Source organism: Portunus trituberculatus, chromosome 37 (assembly GCF_017591435.1).
Source record: "Portunus trituberculatus isolate SZX2019 chromosome 37, ASM1759143v1, whole genome shotgun sequence".
Lineage (NCBI taxonomy): Eukaryota > Metazoa > Arthropoda > Malacostraca > Decapoda > Portunidae > Portunus > Portunus trituberculatus.
In genome coordinates this window covers 5,963,810-5,982,935 of record NC_059291.1, presented here as the reverse complement: position 1 = coordinate 5,982,935, position 19,126 = coordinate 5,963,810, and the positions used below count along the sequence as shown (strand labels likewise).

At 37.7% G+C, this 19,126-nt stretch overlaps 1 protein-coding gene across 1 annotated transcript in view; it reads left to right on the top strand.

The window, feature by feature from the left end:
* Nucleotides 1–19,126, top strand: part of LOC123514067 — a 94,095-nt gene that overhangs the window by 49,243 nt on the left and 25,726 nt on the right. Inside the window, exons 33-57 of the mRNA XM_045271663.1 lie at nucleotides 134–395; nucleotides 1,090–1,288; nucleotides 1,988–2,066; nucleotides 4,326–4,449; nucleotides 4,761–4,878; nucleotides 5,610–7,151; nucleotides 8,181–8,282; nucleotides 8,836–8,933; nucleotides 9,069–9,209; nucleotides 9,402–9,521; nucleotides 10,136–10,283; nucleotides 10,668–10,762; nucleotides 11,011–11,086; nucleotides 11,739–11,810; nucleotides 12,043–12,140; nucleotides 14,766–14,906; nucleotides 15,259–15,443; nucleotides 15,644–15,777; nucleotides 16,121–16,279; nucleotides 16,467–16,606; nucleotides 16,913–17,075; nucleotides 17,305–17,374; nucleotides 17,855–17,970; nucleotides 18,283–18,488; nucleotides 18,606–18,777. Coding sequence (XP_045127598.1) covers nucleotides 134–395; nucleotides 1,090–1,288; nucleotides 1,988–2,066; nucleotides 4,326–4,449; nucleotides 4,761–4,878; nucleotides 5,610–7,151; nucleotides 8,181–8,282; nucleotides 8,836–8,933; nucleotides 9,069–9,209; nucleotides 9,402–9,521; nucleotides 10,136–10,283; nucleotides 10,668–10,762; nucleotides 11,011–11,086; nucleotides 11,739–11,810; nucleotides 12,043–12,140; nucleotides 14,766–14,906; nucleotides 15,259–15,443; nucleotides 15,644–15,777; nucleotides 16,121–16,279; nucleotides 16,467–16,606; nucleotides 16,913–17,075; nucleotides 17,305–17,374; nucleotides 17,855–17,970; nucleotides 18,283–18,488; nucleotides 18,606–18,777 — 4,760 coding nt within the window. The remainder of the gene's footprint in view (nucleotides 1–133; nucleotides 396–1,089; nucleotides 1,289–1,987; nucleotides 2,067–4,325; nucleotides 4,450–4,760; nucleotides 4,879–5,609; nucleotides 7,152–8,180; nucleotides 8,283–8,835; nucleotides 8,934–9,068; nucleotides 9,210–9,401; nucleotides 9,522–10,135; nucleotides 10,284–10,667; nucleotides 10,763–11,010; nucleotides 11,087–11,738; nucleotides 11,811–12,042; nucleotides 12,141–14,765; nucleotides 14,907–15,258; nucleotides 15,444–15,643; nucleotides 15,778–16,120; nucleotides 16,280–16,466; nucleotides 16,607–16,912; nucleotides 17,076–17,304; nucleotides 17,375–17,854; nucleotides 17,971–18,282; nucleotides 18,489–18,605; nucleotides 18,778–19,126) is intronic.

Genomic DNA, 19,126 nt, shown 5'->3' with positions numbered 1-19,126 from the left:
TTAGAAGAATGTTGTCCTAAATGCAGGTAGTTGTGTTTGATAAGATACCCACCACATATTGACTTCAAGAAAAACTAGCATTGTTTATTTAGTGTCATTATTTAGTGAATGCTAATCTCCTGCCATCTCACAGCACATGTTCAAGAAAGAAGAAGATATGTCGAGGGACACCATGTACCACCACCACTTCCTCTACCACACGTGGCCCCATCCCCTCTACCTCAACAACCAGCTCCACTTACATACCTGGTCGTGTGACAACACCTTATGTCACCACACCTGGCCCTGAGGAGGAGTTTTGTAGAAATGGCTGGACAGAATGGCAAAGTGATGACAAACCAATCATATTCAGGAAGAATTCTGATGTAGAACCTGTGCCCGAAAGAATATGGAAGGTAAAACTTTGTATTTCCATGTGAATTATAATGCCGGGATTTATTCAGCAACACAGATATAGTTAATGAATCGTATTAGTTTTGATGTTATTCTAAAGACTGATTCTTGTTGATTTTGAAAGTATATAAGATTTTCTCCAAATAGATTTTAAAGATATGAATTTTCTTATGCTCATTACATCTTTTCTTTAAGCTATTTATTTCTCAGTAGCAGGTCCCCTTTCATCTTTTAGTTCCTTTGTCATTTTCAGCTTTGCAATTTATTCTCCAATTCCTTTAAGTTTCCAATGAGGAAACCTTTCACTCCAATTTCTTCTCATGTGGCATTTGTCAATGTTTTTGTCCTCTCCTCTTCAGGTTTTCAAATTTTCTATTGTTTTTAATCTTTTTTTTTTCAATGTGATACTATAACAATTGTATACTTTTTTTTTCCATTATGTCATGAACACAATTATTTTATTTCACTAAGTAATTCTTTCCTTTTTGATATTAACAAATGTCTTGCAGGAAATTAGGGATATGGTACTATTTTGAGGATGATGGTATAAAAAAGAAATTTGGTTGAATGTCAAAAGATGAACAATTGAATGAAGAGTTTGATATATTTATTGTCAAGGTGACTGTACTCATACCTCAGTTCATTCAAAATGTGCAACATATCACCATTTACTTAAATGTAGCATTTCTTTTTCAGAGCAAAAGTAGTCAAGGATTCTGCTCCCAGAGTCAAATGGTGGACATTAAGTGCCGTGCCATTGGGACGCACCGGCCACACACTGACCAACCCGGCGTGACTTGCCTGCTCAATGAGGGACTCTTCTGCGAAGGAAAAGATGATGCCATGGCTGAGGATGCCTGCTGGAACTATGAGGTGGCCTTCCTATGTGACTGCAGTGAGTAATCTTATCTTTCATTTGGTGATAAATTTAGAAGTTTTGACTTGTAACACTCCATTACTCTTCGTGTGGATTATTTAACATTCAAGGTACTTCTGAAATGTACATTTTATTCTTGGCTCCAACTCTTGATATGCACAGGAGTATGTGACTTTCAGTGCATGATGATCATCCATATAGTAAAATTATAACTTAAACTTAGATTTATATCCAAGTGCTTAGATAGTCCATGATCACATTAAGAAAAGTGTCTTAAGCCAGACATTATTTCTGCTATACTTGTATTTTATCACCTTTACAGCTTCAAACTAAATCCCATTTATGCTAAGTTCCTTTCACTTAACAAAGTGGGCAATTTCAGACTAGTGTTTGTTAGATATTTATTTGTTCACAGACACTAAGACAGTAATGAAATAATAATCTACATGTCATGTTTAGATAATACTAACAGGTAATCTAGACAAGATGTCCTGTCTCACTATGGAAATAGAAATAGAAAAGGATTCATAATCTAGCTTAGTAAGCCACAGCAATGCATGATGCAGCATTCCTCCAAACTTACTTCAGAGTTTGCTAGTATGCTAGCTTCTTACCTGACATATTCAGGAATACAATTCTGCTCATTGCCAAGTTCATAATTCATCGATATAGTTTTACAAGGATATTTATAACAAATTCCTCTCTTCCACCTCACAGGTCTCTCAACTGTTCAGCCACCAATCCTAACTACCCCAGCCACACCAGCCACTCCTCCTCCAGCTGTGACACCTTCTGTGTGAGTTATGGTTATGGTTCTTTTTCCCACTAATATTTATGTTCCTGGAGTACCTGTATGTTATCTGGATGAATATATATGCAGGACAGGATATGGGTAATGTGAGAGAGAGAGAGAGAGAGAGAGAGTATGATTTACTGGATTTCAGTCTAGAAAGTGGGTGCAGTGGATAAGGTGGTGAGTGTGGGATTGGGCAGATGTCCATGTGTAGGTTCGAATCTTACCACATACCGCTTTGAAACTATGTCATTTGTCGACTTGTTTAACCTTTAAAATTCGGGAAGCTGACTTACTTTCTACTATCTCCTACAGCGGGGAATAATCACATCTGTCAAAAATGCTTAAAGATTTTTTTCCTTATAAAAACATATTTCTCTTTGTTATTCTGAGTACAACAATGTAGTTTTTAACATGTTATGACCTCTGAGAGCAAAGTTATTGCATATCAAAAAATTCTCCCCAAACCTGTGGCAGAACCCGCCGCTAAGAAATACTCCACCAAGCTCCGATAACACAGCATGCATGCTTTCTCTCTCTCTCTCTCTCTCTCTCTCTCTCTCTCTCTCTCTCTCTCTCTCTCTCTCTCTCTCTCTCTCTCTCTCTCTCTCTCTGTCTGTCTGTCTGTCTGTCTGTCTGTCTGTCTGTCTGTCTGTCTGTCTGTCTGTCTGTCTGTCTGTCTGTCTGTCTGTCTCTCTCTCTCTCTCTCTCTCTCTCTCTCTCTCTCTCTCTCTCTCTCTCTCTCTCTCTCTCTCTCTCTCTCTCTCTCTCTCTCTCTCTCTCTCTCTCTCTCTCTCTCTCTCTCTCTCTCCTTTCGGGTATTTGAATTTGATGTAAAAGTAGGAACTTTTGCACTTTCATGTCTTGAAAATGCAAACTCAGATACAGGTAACTCTCAATTTACGCGATAGATGCATTCCAAGAGGCATCGCATATATCAAAATTTGTGTAAAACAAAGATGTAATTCTCATAAGAAACAATAGATAATAGGAAGGATGCGGGATGTGATCCAAAAAAATTTGTACAAAATACTCTATTTTATTTGGCTAAATTAACATGTTTTTATTATTTACCATTCTAAATACTAGAAATGTATTTAAAGTAAAGGGAAAAGTAAGACATAATAAGAGAAAGCAAAAAATAATAAGAGAAAGCAACAAAACAAAGAATATGTAAACAAAACACTCACTGCGTCACTGCCTTCACCACTCACACCAGTCAGTCACCATCTTCCTCTGAGCTTTACCACTTATCAAAAATAACCCCACATGCAGAAGATGAAGGACATTTTGGGGCCATCTTGGTGAATTATAGGCAGATTGAAGAGATTCAGTCTGTACTCAGTGCTGGCAGACTGCACATGAGGTACGAGAAGAGCGGGAGCTGGATCCAAGATTCTTTAACAACATCAGAGCAACTTCCTGCTGCGAAATGGCATCCATGAATGCTTGGAGGGACGGTAACGAGGTTGCTATGACGTTGCTCTCAGGTTGCTGGTAACACCACCTCTCCAGGTGGTGTTACTGTCTTATATATGCATTTATGTTCACGAAACAACATTTCTATTAGCTTTTTACAAACCTTGCCCCCAAGAAAGGATTGTTTTGTAATGCATAAAGTGAAATCTTACATGGAATACCGAAAAATAAAACAGATGAGATCGCCCACAGACGAGGCATAGACTCATGGCGACTCGGCCGCTTCTTCTTCTTATGACCCTTTTAGCTTGCGTGTTGTCTTTCACCACGATATTTATGTTTCCACTCCTCTGTTGCCGGCTATAATGGATATCATGTCTTAGTATTCATATACGCTCATGCCATGATGATAACCTTGACTCTGTGGCACTGAGTGATAGTGAATTACTAATGAAATATTGCGGTATTTCCCAAAACGATCACTGCACATTAAGGATTAAAGTTACCTACATGTCACCATGGTTCTAGGTGGTTACACCAAAGATGTGCTTGGGTGGTGATATGGGCCTGGGTACTACTATAAATTAAATTGCCTGTGCCATTAATGGGTGAAGCTTAACAGCGCTTCCCACATATAGTCTTCAAGTATGCTTACAGGCGCTATAGGCTATAACGTAAAAAGCAAAAAAGATTGCAGTGGAATTGATCTTCTTTTGACTAACTTTGGGGTGTAAGAAAAGTGAAATATGATGATATTTGTAATGCATTACTTCCCATTAGTTACAAATATATGGTAAATTAAGGTCTTGTGCATTAGCCTGAAGTGCTTATTGTGTCCTGCAGACCACCTGTTACTGAGGAGCTTGAAGAACCCTACACCTGTGAGGAAGAAGGCTGGAGTGAGTGGTATAACCTCCACTCTCCTGACTCTGATGGAGAATTTGAGTCTCTCTCTGATATTCGTAAGGCAAGTAGTATTGATTGCATTATGGTTATTGATGCTAGTGGAGCTCTCTTCTGTATGATTGTGATAAGGTGATTTAACACTCCTTTGAAAGTGTTACTTCTTTCAGATTCTTTAATTTAAAAGTACTTTTTATACTTTTCATCTATACTTGTCTATTCCTAACAAGAGTGCTTCTCATTGTTAAATTTGTCCTTCTTTCAGATAATTTTCTTATTATATATATGACACTCAAGGAAGGTACTTGACAATAGTTTAAGTTCTACTATTCAAGGGGCTACCTTATTTTTATAACTATTTCTGTCTGCACACAGACATACTCGCTGTGTCCAGACCACTACATCTCTGAAGTTGAGTGTCGTCCAGTACAGGGTGGAGAAATGGAGCCTATATTCACTTGTAACAAGCGTGGTGCCATGTGCAGGAATAATGGTGAGGTTTTTTTTTTTTTTTTTTTTTTTTTGCAAAATTACTATGTATGATATTGATATTGTATCAAGTCAAAAGCTGATGGAGTTTCAAGCAGGATGAAATAAAAAGATAAATGTAATATCTGTAAAAGATATATAAAGAGGCAAGTAGCATGTTCACAGTTCAAATGTCTCATCTCAAGCTAAAACATATTTTATGAAGTTAAGTGTTCATCTCTGCCAGTTTTCCTCACCCCCCTCCAACTACTAACTGTATCCTTCCATGTATGGAGTATACTTCACATGTATGGGAGGATTCCACTCATTATTATTTTACACAAAAGCTCTTTGTCTTATGGACTCCTCTCCTCTGACTGACTGTCTTCGTCCTCTTTCTCACCACTGCAGTGTTGCATATCTTGCTATCTTTTACTACTATTTTCATGGCAAATGCTCTTCTGAACTTACTACCTAACTGCATCTCTTTTCCTCGTGTGGCCTCACTGCACAAGACTTCGTGAGTATAAGAAGCCAGAAGCTGAAAAGATTTATTATTTTGACAATTTTAAGCATTTTTAAAAATTTTCTGGATGTAGAGAAGAAAATGTAGAATTTAGATATGAAATTTATTTTGAAAATTACTAATCTAGCTTTCATAAACTAAATCATAATATTTCATGAAACTAGTGTTGCTTTATGAAATATTTATACCTACATAAGCCATGAGCAATCAGAAATTTGTTTTCTCCACAGGGGAGATGCAGTACTGTCAGGACTATGAGGTGCGAGTTTTCTGCCAATGTGAATGTCAGGATGGCCTTGGTATGGAAAATTATGTAATTCCTGATGACCAGATCACTGCCTCCTCCCTCAAGACACCAGATGACAAGCCCCACGCTGCACGGCTCAATGCAGACTGGGCCTGGACTGCTGAGGAAGACACCAAGCCTGAGGGAGAGCCACTGCTCTCAGAGTGGCTTCAGATTGACCTTGTTGAAGTTAAAGAGGTGACTGGTGTGGTAACTCAAGGACATCCACATTACAACCAGTATGTTAAGAATTTTGTTGTCCAGTTCTCAGAAACAGGACTAACATGGGAGGATGTTATGGAACCAGAAGATACCTATGCCAAACAATTCCAAGGGAACACAGACTCATCAACACCAGTGACAAACCTGTTCCCTGAACCAGTGTTTGCCCGCTATGTCAGGATTGTTCCCACTGATTTCCATTCAGCCATTTCTCTCAGGGTTGAACTCAAGGGCTGTGATATTAAGGAAGTAACAACAACTCCTCGAACAGTTACTACACCCACGGAGTGCATTGATGGTTGGACAGAGTGGATGAATACACACACACCAGGTCCTGGAGACTGGGATGATAGAGATGACCTTGATACACTATCTGAGAAGTACACATTCTGTGCTCCACACATGATTGTGGCTTCAGAATGCCGGGCAGTGGGTAATGTCTCACCACCTGACCAGTACAGCATTGTTTGTAATATAAATAATGGTCTCCAGTGTAATGATGATCTCCAGGGACCAGAACATTGTTATGACTATGAAATGAGAGTCTTGTGTGACTGTTCTCTTAGCACAACTCCTCCACCCATTGTGACTGAGGAGCTCACTACTACCTCTGGAATTGTTCCACCCATACCTCCATATCAGGAAACTTGCTCTTATTCTTCTCCACAGATCAAAGAACATGAAGAAGACTGTCGTAAGTTTTATGAGTGTGCACCAACACTCACTGGAATGAAATATGTAGAGAAAGAGTGTGGCCCCGGCACATTCTTCAATCCAAGGCACTCTGTTTGTGATTTTGAATATAATGTCATCCGTATAAAGCCAGAATGTAAACACCGTGTAACACCACCACATGTGGTTGCTACCACAACCCCAGTACCATGCATTGGAGACTTCTGGACAGAATGGTTCAATGTCTCCCATCCAGCCATTGATGGTGGTGACTTTGAAACTTTCGAAAACATCCGCAGGGCAGGATTGGAAATTTGTGATAATGAGTACATCACAGATGTGCAGTGCCACTTTATGAAGGTGCAAGGTTCCAGATCTCCCAGTAAAGGTCGCAGCAAAGGCCGTAGCAAAGGCCGTAGCAAGGGAGGTCGCAAGGGCTACAAGGGTGGAGGTCGCTTAGACAGACTTACATATGGACGTGCAGATTTCAGCCAGAGCAAAGACCGCTTTGTGCAGTGTTCCAGGACATCTGGGCTCAGCTGCCGCAGTTCTCAGTGTGAAGATTATGCCATCAGAGTCAGATGTTCCTGTGGTGAGTGCTGTCATTTTTTTATGTTTATGCAGTGTGTCATGAAATGTTGTAGAACTTCTTACAGTTAACTAATAACAAAATTGACTCATATAAAGGAAAGTGTTGTCTAATTGTAAGTTTATAACTAGTACTATTGCAACAAAAAAGCAATATTCTAGCACACTGAAATATGAGTAGCTAGTGGTAATAACAGAGATATAAGTTCCAAAATAATTAAACAAAATTATGTTAATAGCAGCTGTGCATAGCTTTTACATATTAATTTTCCAAAACATAATACCTCTATGGACCTCTTTCCCAATGCTTATTATGTAATACCTTCCTTGGATACTTCACAGAAACACTGAGAAATTTGTCAAAAAGTGGGATATATTTGCCATGAGAGCCCTAAGCAAGGGTCAGCTCCTTTACAGAATCTTATATATCAGGAACAAAATCATCAGACTCCAAGATCTTGCATAGGATCTTTGTATCCGTTGTTCCTACATGGCTTCTTGTCACTTATGTAATATCATGGAATTTCACTATCTGCAAACTTGAAACGCAGTCTTTTCTTTCACAGCAAGCATTTTCAGAGAATACTGAATATTCCTTGTCCAGACATTAATGACACATAATTGCAAAACTGTATCATGCTATTTAGTAGGAGTTATTGTAAGCTACCAGTGTAATGTTTTCCTTGGAATTTATAAACATTACAAAGAGTCTTTGAAGGTTGGATATGTGAAGGTAGCAGTTGATGACTGAAAAGGTAGAGCAAAGCACAATAGTGTAAATATTGGACCATGATGATCTCTGTGGTCATTATAGTGAGAAACTATTTTCTTCTTACCGCTTTCATGAAAAAAAAAAACATCTTATGTCTCTACTACTTATTAATGTGGACAGATCTTGCTTTGATCTTATACATGCCACTTTAATTTTTTTCACATTTATGCTTCATTTGTATAATCAGATTTTTCTCCCATCTATTCCTTAATTCCCTACAGTGTCTGGAATTAAGTTTCTTACACTTGTTATTTCAAACAGAGGCAACCAGAACCACTCCGGCTGTTCCTCTCACTACACAACCTTCAGAAGGACTCTTCACAACCCCAGCCATCCCAACAACAACACCAGAAGTAGTCTCAGGTGAGTTGTCATTTCTACCCAATCTTTACCACCATAATTGCCATCTTTGTAATTATCATATATTTATTTGTATGTCAGGTTGTCAATCCCACATAGGATGGTCCAGGGTTGAATTTACTTATTGAAAATGTATCAGTGTCCACACCAAAATGAACCTAGCCAAGTATTAATTATCTGATAATAGGATATTTTCTGCATCTTTAAATAGTTAGAGGTTTTGCTCAGTGAATAAGATAGGCAATCCGAGTTCAGTATTGAAGTTATGGGTCCAGCAGCACTTTCCTCATTGGATATTACTGAAAGAAAATGGCAGGCTACCTATGATATCATTTAAACCTCTTTGTATGTAACTTAGAATTTATTGGTGAATGTGTTGTAGCTAATTACTAAAATTTCCTCCTTGTAAAAAAGAGAGAAAAAATGTTATACAATTTGATATGTAAAGAAGCTATATATGTTTGATTTAAATTGGAAGAGTATGTACTGTGCAAGCTGAGATAAAGAGTGTCTGTTACTTCTGAACAAGAGAAGTAAGTAGTATTTTTTTCCCCAGAGTGTCCTCAGGGTCAGGTGTATGTTCCAAATGCTATTCCCTGCATGCGTGTTTGTGCCTACTACCGGTACTTCCTTAGACAGAATGGCATTTGTCAGGTAAGTAGCAGTGGCTGTAGATGTGTCAGATAATGTAAGTTGTGGAATGTTTTAATGTATGTGTTCACATGAGTTACTGATATAAAGAAAGAGCACAACACATGTGGTATAATTAAAGCAATTTTTTTCTGATAGCATGATGGAGAGTATGCACCAGCCTGCTTGGAACCAAGAAAGCGTGAGGTGTGTCCACCCAACCAATACCTCCGGGACAAGGACACTTGTGTTGCTCTTCAAGACTGCAACTGCCGCCTTCCTAATGGACAAGCTGCCCCGGTACATATTCTCATTTTTATTTTGTTTTGATTTGGCCTCTGTGGTGTACCCAAGGATTTAATTATTTTCATTTATTGGATATTTCTTATGAGCTATTGAAGTAGTATTTTTCATGGTTATTTTCATACCTTCAAAGCTCTTAAGACATACAATTTCAATAGTTGATTGTTTGTAATGTTAATTTCTTGTTAGCCGGGCCGACCCATTCCTGTGGATCATTGTGAGGTGTGTCAGTGTGTCAACAACTTGCTGATGTGTGACAAATCTGCCTGCATTACTACTACTGAATCTGTCTACAATGTGACCAGTGAAGTAAGTCTTTTCTCTTGGTTTCTAAATGTTATACTCAGATTTATGATACTACCACCAGATTTTTATGTTGTTGAAGTTTTATTTTTGTTTTGAATGTTTTTAAATAATTATCCTTTGACTAAAAAAAGAAATCCAAGATGAAAAAAAAATTATAAAAGAAGCTAAAGATCTAAAGATAAAACCCAATTTATTTTCTGGTGTCTTTAATTTTAAAGGTTGAAGCAAAAAGAAAAAAAAAATAGAGTAAAAAGACATTGTTATAGGGTTTCTTATTCAAGAGAATGAAAACCTAGTTAGTGTTTAAAGAAAATACAAATCCATAAGAGTTGTAATAATGAATGATTTAATGTTAGTAAGAAAATATCTTTGTGATCGACGGTGAGAAACAGAAGATATGATGTGATGTGTGAGAGGAATATGATGATAAGACTTGAAAACATTTTTTCCTTTTTTTTCAAAATTTAAAGAAATCTTCAAGATTCCTCTGGTATAGGTTTGAAATATTCTTTTAACTAAACCCTATTTTTTTTGTTTGATTAAGATTTATATCTAAGAAATGGCATTTCCAGTTTGTAATAGCCTCCACTCAAATTCTTTTTGTTCTTTGCCCTCAGCCTCAGTTCATTTGTAGCCGTTGGAGTTCATGGGTGAGTTTGTCCTCACCCAGTGAAGGTAATGAACAGGAGCTGATTGCCGACTTGCAGAAAGTATCTCTCAGAAAGTGTCGTGAATATGGCAGAATACAGTGCAGAGTGCGAGGCAGTAAGTATTAAGTGCAGCAGAAAATGATATGATGTTTATTTCTGTCTTTAATTTGAATGAAGCTGAATTTAAAAATGTGTTTATTTTCTTAAATGATCATAATAGACAATTAGCAGGAATAAAGGTAAAGGATTTCAGAATTAATCTAAAAAGCAGATGCTCTTCTTATATACAGCTGGTGCAGGTTCAGTAGATTCAGTACCACATTTCTGTCAAGTTTTGGTATTTTCCCTTCCCCAGCCATGGATCATCATCAGAAGACTTCAGTTTGTTATGAATAGCAAGCAAATTACAGTATGAAATGCATGTTATCATGGATCTCAATATATATCATAATACATAGGCAATTGGTTTGGGAAATTAACATTTAATCTGCTATTCCAGGTCATGAATCCATTGCTGAAGCAGGCCAAGTTGCCACCTGTGATCTACAGACAGGCCTTGTGTGTCAAGGTTCACAAAATCCTGAGGGTTGCAAGGTATGTGAGTTGTATATGAAAATTATGAAAATGAAAAGAAATGCACTCATCATTCTTAAGGAAACAATGCTACATAAGAAAATGAGTGAAGAAGAGGTGCATAGTGTCTAACATAGGCAATGTGAATTTGGAACTTTATCTTCTAATAATTATTGTAAATTTAAAGGCTCAAACAAGAGAGGGATACATAGTTTGTGATAAAAGGTATTGAGAGGTTTCTTACTATGCTGACAACTGATGTGTTGCAGGACTATGAGGTTCGTGTGTTCTGCATATGTAATGACAAAGACTGGGACAGCTCCTACTTAACCATGCCCCCTACAGGTGAGCCAGCCTTGGAGGTACAAAACCCAATTTGCACATCTGTCTCCCGATATACTGTGCATTATATCTTATCTCAAAATACTTCAGTTCTTCAGTTTTGTTACTGAAAGAGAGAGAGAGAGAGAGAGAGAGAATCTTAAGATTTGAAATACTGAAAATCTTTATAACTTATTATATCAGTTTTCTTTGTCTGAGGCATATTTTTCTCTTTGATGAGTGTGAGTATGGAAAAAAATATGGTCCCATGTACATACTTCTTGGTTTCATTTGTTTCTCTCTCTCTCTCTCTCTCTCTCTCTCTCTCTCTCTCTCTCTCTCTCTCTCTCTCTCTCTCTCTCTCTCTCTCTCTCTCTCTCTCTCTCTCTCTCAATGTGGTATTTATTCATATTATTTTTCCAATGAAGTTCCTATATTATGTTGATCTCATTATACAGTATATTTGTCATATTATACTATATAAATTATATGAATATCTAGGAGAGTATATTGTAAGTCCAAGCAATACTACTATAATATTGATTTCATTCATATTAACTGGACTTTACTCTTGATCTCTTCACTAAATGGGTAATGAAATAACTTGCATTTTATAAATTCATTAAGGAAACAAACAACAGTACTTAAATAACTGAATTTATTGTGTTTTCCACAGTGCCATCCACCACCACACACTATCCTTATCCACCACTATTGAATGTCACCACAGAAAGACCGTCTCATGATAGTGAGTATTGGCTTTGCATGAAGGAAAAGGGTCTTTTTTTCTCAGGCATGTTAACTAGCTGAGCCAGTCAGACAGTGGTGAGACTTTACTTCACAAACCAATAAGGATCCCATCCATTGTATTGATCACATTTTGCCAGTTGAACCACAAAAAAAAAAAATAGGTTGAATATTGTTTGATGTTACCTCATCTATTTATTGTCCTGCCTTTTCATTGTAGCTTTGTGTTTCAGAGTGTCCTGAGACTATGAGGCATGAACAGTGTGCTATGCCATGTAACAGGATCTGCATGTACTACCAGTCCATACTAAAAGAAGAGGGCTGGTGCTTGGTATGTGTGTGTGTGTGTGTGTGTGTGTGTGTGTGTGTGTGTGTGTGTGTGTGTATTTACCTAATTGTATTTACCTAATTGTAACATACGGGAAAAGAGCTATGCTCGTACTGTCCCGTCTCCATATCTACTAATGTCCAGCTTTTTCTTAAAATCATGAATATTCCTTGCGTTGACCACTTCCACGTCTAAACTATTCCATGCTTCCACCCTTCTATGAGGGAAGCTATATTTTTTCACATCTCTCCTATAAGTGGCCATTTTTAGTTTTTTCCCATGCCCTCTCAACATTCTTTCATTCCACATACACAGATCTTCCCTATCCATTTTTTCCATGCCAATCATCACTCTGTATATTGCTATCAGGTCTCCCCTTTCTCTTCTGTTTTCCAGGGTCGGAAGTTGCATTCTGTTCAGTCTGTCTTCATAAGTGTGTGTGTGTGTGTGTGTGTAATTCACCTCAGTCGCCTGCTGGTCACCCAGCCAGTCTTCCCCATTACGGAGCGAGCTCAGAGCTCATAGACCCATCTTCGGGTAGGACTGAGACCACATCAACACACTCCACACACCGGGAAAGCGAGGCCACAACCCCTCGAGTTACATCCCTTACCTATTTACTGCTAGGTGAACAGGGGCCACACATTAAGAGGCTTGCCCATTTGCCTCGCCGCTTACCGGGACTCGAACCCGGCCCTCTTGATTGTGAGTCGAGCGTGCTAACCACTGCACTACGCGGTGTGTGTGTGTGTGTGTGTGTGTGTGTGTGTGTGTGTGTGTGTGTGTGTGTGTGTGTGTGTGTGTGTGTGTGTGTGTGTGTGTGTGTGTGTGTGTGTATTTACCTAGTTGTATTTACCTAGTAGTAGTTTTACAGGGCCTGGGCTTTATGCTCGTGTGGCCCACAATCATGTTCATATTCATTTTGTGCTATTCTCCTTACTTCAACATATCTATTCCTTGCTGTTTTGTAGACTTCTCTTGATAATACATCACTGTTTTTCTTAAGTTTCTTCCATGCCTTTTCTTTGTTCTTTTTTGCTTCTTCACAATTTCTATTAAACCACTGTTTATTATTTAAAGTCATCTTTCTGTGATATGGCACAAACTTCTTCACAGCAGAGTTATATAAATCCATAAATTTATCGTATTTCAATTACATATCACCTTCCTGGTATACCACAGACCAGCCAATTTCATTAAAGAACTCTCTTATGGTTATAATTTGCTCTAACATAATTTAATTTTTCCTCCCTGTGCTCCACACTCTTTTCCGTGCTTAATTCCGTATCCAGCTCAAAGCTTAGGACATCATGGTCGCTTTTCCCCAAGGGACATTCATGTTCAATTTCCTCTTTTAGGGAGATGCCCCTGGTAAATACCAAATCCAACCTTGCTGCAACATCTTGTCCCCTGCACCTTGTTGGTGATCTCACCCACTGTGTCATCAAGTTATTTGTTGCTACGTTTAACAATTCCTCTGCCCACTCACCACCATTCACCACTTCGTAGTCTTCCCACACTATTTCCTTACAATTAAAGTCCCCAACTATCATCACTCTATCCTTTCTGATGAGTTCCTGCTTCATTCTGTCTAGAATATTTCTCATCACCACTTGATACTGTTCATAGTTCTAAGCACTGGTTCTGGGTGGTATGTATACTGTTATAATATTAATGTCCCTCTTACCATCTGTTATAAGCATACTTATCACTTCCTCATTTCTCTTACTATAGTTCACCTCCTTCACCCTCAGATCTTCCTTAGTATAAACCATTATACCACCACCTCCTTTATTTTTCTATCATTTCTCCATACTTTGTAGTGTTTTACATCAAACCAATCTAGCTTTATTTCAGGCCTTAACTTTGTTTCCACCATTGTTCATTGTTTCTTAGGTAATCCATACATTCTAGCCTCTTAGACAGAAATCCATCTATATTCGTGTAAGTCACTTGAATTCCATTCCTAATCTCTTTCTTCCATGTTTCAGTCAGTGTAGTGTCTATTCCATCTGTTTTATCCACCACTTCTTCAGCCTCCCATTTCTCATCCTCCAAAAAAACTTGGTCTTTTCCTCCTCGGTTCTTTCCTCATTCTTCTCTCTCACTTCAGTTACAAACTCTTTCATTTTCATTCTTTCATCCTGTGTGTGTGTGTGTGTGTGTAGACCAGGACTTTGCTGCTTGGTAGTGCACTAAAGGTGTATGTTGTACTTCTACAGCACACCAATACCATAGTCAATATAGTGCAGACCTATTATAATTAATGTATTTAAAAAACATATCTAGGAAAATTAGATCACATACTTAGGTAATAGTAACTGTACACTTGTCCACTGCAGCACATATTTTGTAAATCACTGTTGCAGACTTACTCTTATTAGTATCAATTATATTATGATTGACTAATCTGTCATATTGCAAATATTCTATGTTTTTGTGATATCTAAGTATCAATAGTATATATTATTGTAGTTTATGATTGTGAATATTGTGTTTCTGATGTCTCTCATAAGATCTGTTTTCTTATTTGTCTAATCAGACAGGTAATCATATTGTTTATATAATGCTGATCTATTATTATTAGTTTTTGTGCTGAAATATAAACTGTTACTGTTATATCTGCAGAGTGAGGAAAACTGTGCTCCAGGCTGTGTGGAGCCAAACAGGGATATGACATGTCCACCTGGCATGTTTGGAATCAATCAGGAAGAATGTGTCCAGGTGGCTGACTGTAACTGCCGCCTCTCCAATGGACAAGCTTTGCCGGTATGTATGGATCTGGGATGATGAATTTAGACAAGAGGCAGCTGTGACATCCCTGGAGAGATTAAGACTTAATTCTTTGGGATTTGTGTGCCTAAAATAATAATCAAGTAATAGCTGTATTAAAATGTTTAAAGTAGCTGTCAAATTAAGAGACCATAAAAAATAGATTAAAGAAACATCTTCAGCTGAAATTAGGAACACCAGATAAGTAATATTTATTGATATAGTGATAATTTAACATTATGGAAGGGAATGGGTAAGAAAAAAGGTGCAATGTGAAACAAATGAGTAGTGTATGGTACATTAGCTTCACATAAATTAGTGACATTTCCACCTTTCCCATGCTTCTCAGCCTGATGTAGAATACCAAGTGAGTGAGTGTGAGCTGTGTAGATGCAAGAACAATGCTCTGCTATGTTCTCGCATCCCAGACTGTGAGGAGCCAAGCACTAAGTCCACCACGTTAGAAGTGATCACCTTGACTACACCCTCAACCACCACCTTTGAGCCGGAGAGTCAGATTGTTCTCAAGCCAGTGTATGTTTGACTTGTTGATGTCTTTATTCCCTCAGTGAATGGTATTATTAATATCTTAATTTACGAGGTATCCTTGCCATCCACACTTTATTCAACTAATTTTAAGATTATTATTATTTTTTTTTTTTCTTCTTTTTTTCTTTTTTCCTATTTTCTTCCTGAATATTTGCACTGAATATTCTTCTCTGGGTGTCCCTCAGGTGCAACAGCTGGTCGCCTTTCTACAAGAAGGAGCGGGAGTCTGAGGGATTGATCTTGAGTCTTGAAATGCTTCGTACGCGTGAAGAGTTTCTGTGCGAGAATCCCATAAATGCCACCTGCAGGGAGGCTGCACGTAGGTTACATACCTGTTTGCTGGTGTCTGGGATGTTACCATGAATATTTCTGCTGAACTTATTCCAAGCATTAAGTTTTGCAAATCTTTATTTATGATTCTCTTAAATTGCAAAGAAAAAGACTACCTTTAATAGAAATATGTAGAGTCAAAGTTAATATAACTTTGATCTTTTTATCACTATAGTAAAATGCTGCTTTTTTTCTAACACATGTTATATTGATAATGGTAGCTGTATGACATTTTCTCTACTGTTAATTTAATTCTTATAGATTTTAATTTTGTTTACAATGATTGGTTGTACAAATGATTACAGCTAATTAATGATTTTCCTCCATGACAGTCAAAATTCCTGCCTCTGATCTTAACCAAACTCTGACCTGTGATGCTGTCGAGGGTCTCAAATGCCTTGATCTAGAAAATAAGGAAAACTGTTACAATTATGAAATTTCCTTCTACTGCTTCTGTGAAGAGGTTTCCACCCCACCACCTCGTGTATCTTGTAAGTGATGCCAAGGCTTGGATGACTTACTAGACAGATATGGGTCCAGATTGAATGAGGTTTTAATTGGCGGCTTATTCTTTTCTGCCGATAAAGTCTGAATTTTTGTGTATTTCAAGAACCTATTTTATTTATTGAGTATTTTATGGATTTTGCCATGTAATCTTATTTTTCAATGTGTTTGCAGCTGTGGGCCCCACCACCACATTAGCTCCATGTGACTCTTGGTCACCATGGATCAACACAGCTAAGCCATGGCAAGCCGATGGAGACACAGAGTACAGATCACTTGAGCAACTCCAGGAGGAATACAACTTCTGTCTGCAGGTGTGACATTTTACTTCAACAGTAGTGGATGAAATTACTCTTAATGAAGAGAATACTTTTATTAAGATTACATTCTCATTGTTCATCAATTTCTGATATACCATTTCTTCCTGATATCTTGGGCAACACCATGTTTCGTGTGCTCCCTTTGTATGTACAGTACTTGATTTTTGTGCAGATTTTGTATTTTTGCTATATAAGAAAGTTTCCATACAAGGAAGGAGTGTTAAGTTTGAGAAAATAATAGAGGAACAATTAATTAAGGCCAAAATAACACAAAAACTAATAAAGTTACTTTTTGATCAGGGTCAACTGGCAGACATTGAATGTGTGGAGGCTGCCAGCGGTGCCAACACTGGGGCAGACGTGGGTCTCAGCTGTGATGTGCGTTTTGGTTTCCGATGCACCAACTCGGCTCAGGAGCGTGGTAGCTGTTTGGACTACAAGATTAGATACTACTGCACTTGTGGTAAGCTGCTCTATGCCAAGGTTTCTAATATGGGGAACAGTGTGTCAATAATTTCTTTTTACAAATCAGCATACTGTTTCTTTTTATAGAAACCTATACATTTACATTTTTTGGATTATATGTTTGATTTCTAGAATACTTTATTAAAAATTGGAAGAAAATGCTTGTTGCCCAGAACATTGCATTTTCTTTGATACATTCAGTATTAACTGACAATTTCCTTTCACAGAGACCACAACAGTAATCACAACCATTATGCCAGAGTTCACCACACCCCTTCCAAAATGTTACCCTGACAAGTAAGTTTTTATAGTCTGAACAGGAAAGTTTGTACAGGTATTGGTTTGATGTGGATCTTCAGCCATGTGTTGCATATATCAGGTCTCTGCATCCATATCACAAAGTTTTTTGTATTGTGAAAATAATTCTTTCTCTAAATTGTTCTTCAGTTACATTAATTGGCAACTAATGCTTAATTCTTGCAGTATATTAGTTTATATTGATAACCAAATTTTGAATTTAATTTTATTGAGTGATTTATACAACAAGTAACTGACTTTAGAGATTCATTAGTTTCCAGATTTTTTTCTGAAAACACTGACAAAAAATTTTGTCTGGATTTTTCATGCTTGTGGTTTTTTACATGGCTATTTTCTTAAGTTCTACTCAATCTTATTTTCTATATAAAATAAAAGATGTTCAACCAATTGTATTGTTTTCATCAAATGGTTTTCCATCAGAAAAATTTGTTTATTTTATTTGTTTTTATTTTTTAAAAGATACATTAACCTGCTGAAGAATGTAGATGACTTTGCCTTCTCCTCAACTCCTGCACGGAGCACCATGTACGGACCAGCCAGTGCACGACTTTACAACCCAGATGGCAGTCTTTCTAGTGAGTCTCTCTCTCTCTCTCTCTCTCTCTCTCTCTCTCTCTCTCTCTCTCTCTCTCTCTCTCTCTCTCTCTCTCTCTCTCTCTCTCTCTCTCTCTCTCTCTCTCTCTCTCTCTCTCTCTCTCTCTCTCTATGAAAAGTAAAAGAGACACAGGTACATCCTTCATTCTTCAGTAATTCAGTGTCCATATGTGTTGACATTTGCATGCAATATTTTATCACAGTGGTTATATTCCCCCGGTGACATAATTTGTAAATATGTTGCCAGGAATTATCAGAATGAACCATGGTAATTATAATGAATCTGTTTACAGCATCAGGTTGGTCTCCACTGCGCAACAACTGGGACCAATTCTTAGAGGTGAACTTGGGCTCAGTGACACCAGTGTATGGCTTAGTGGTGGCTGGCAACCCCCTTACTCGAGAAAGAATCACCGCCTTCAATGTGCAGTACTCCAAGGATGACACCATCTGGACAGACCTACCCACTGATCCCATGGATCCCTCAAGCCCACCCAAGGTAAAATTTTCTTTATTGTACAGCATTACATAAGAAAAAAGTCATTTATTTTATGAGATAGGAAATAAATGTCACATTATGTAAAGATGATCACAATGTGACATGACTACCTTTCAGGTTTTCCAAGGTCCACTCAGCCCAGTAGAGGAGAAGCAGCTAATATTTGACAACCCCATTGAGATGCAGTACCTCAGGATTAAGCCTACCAATTGGTACCGTGCCATAGCCCTGCGATTGGAGGTGATAGGCTGTGAGCTCCCGATGGTTCCCACAACATCAACCACAACAGGTAGGTACACTTTTTTGCACTTCTTTCTTCCTCTCTTCTATATATAAAGTTTACTTATATGTGTTGATGATGCAAACACTATCACACTCAAAACTTGTTCACTCTTAATAATTGTTCATTCAGTCTGAGTTATAAGCTTTTACTATATGTATGTGAGTAGTATATTTATACAGCTCTTAAAGGTATCATACTTGTGGTTTGATCACCTTTCATGTTGTTCCCTAAATTGAAATTTGGTTAATTAACCAAATCCTGTATGTCATTGTTTCCTTTAACTACTTTGCATACATAGTATTGCCAACAAAAGAACTAGCAGTATATGTATTCATTATACATGAATTGTTATTTG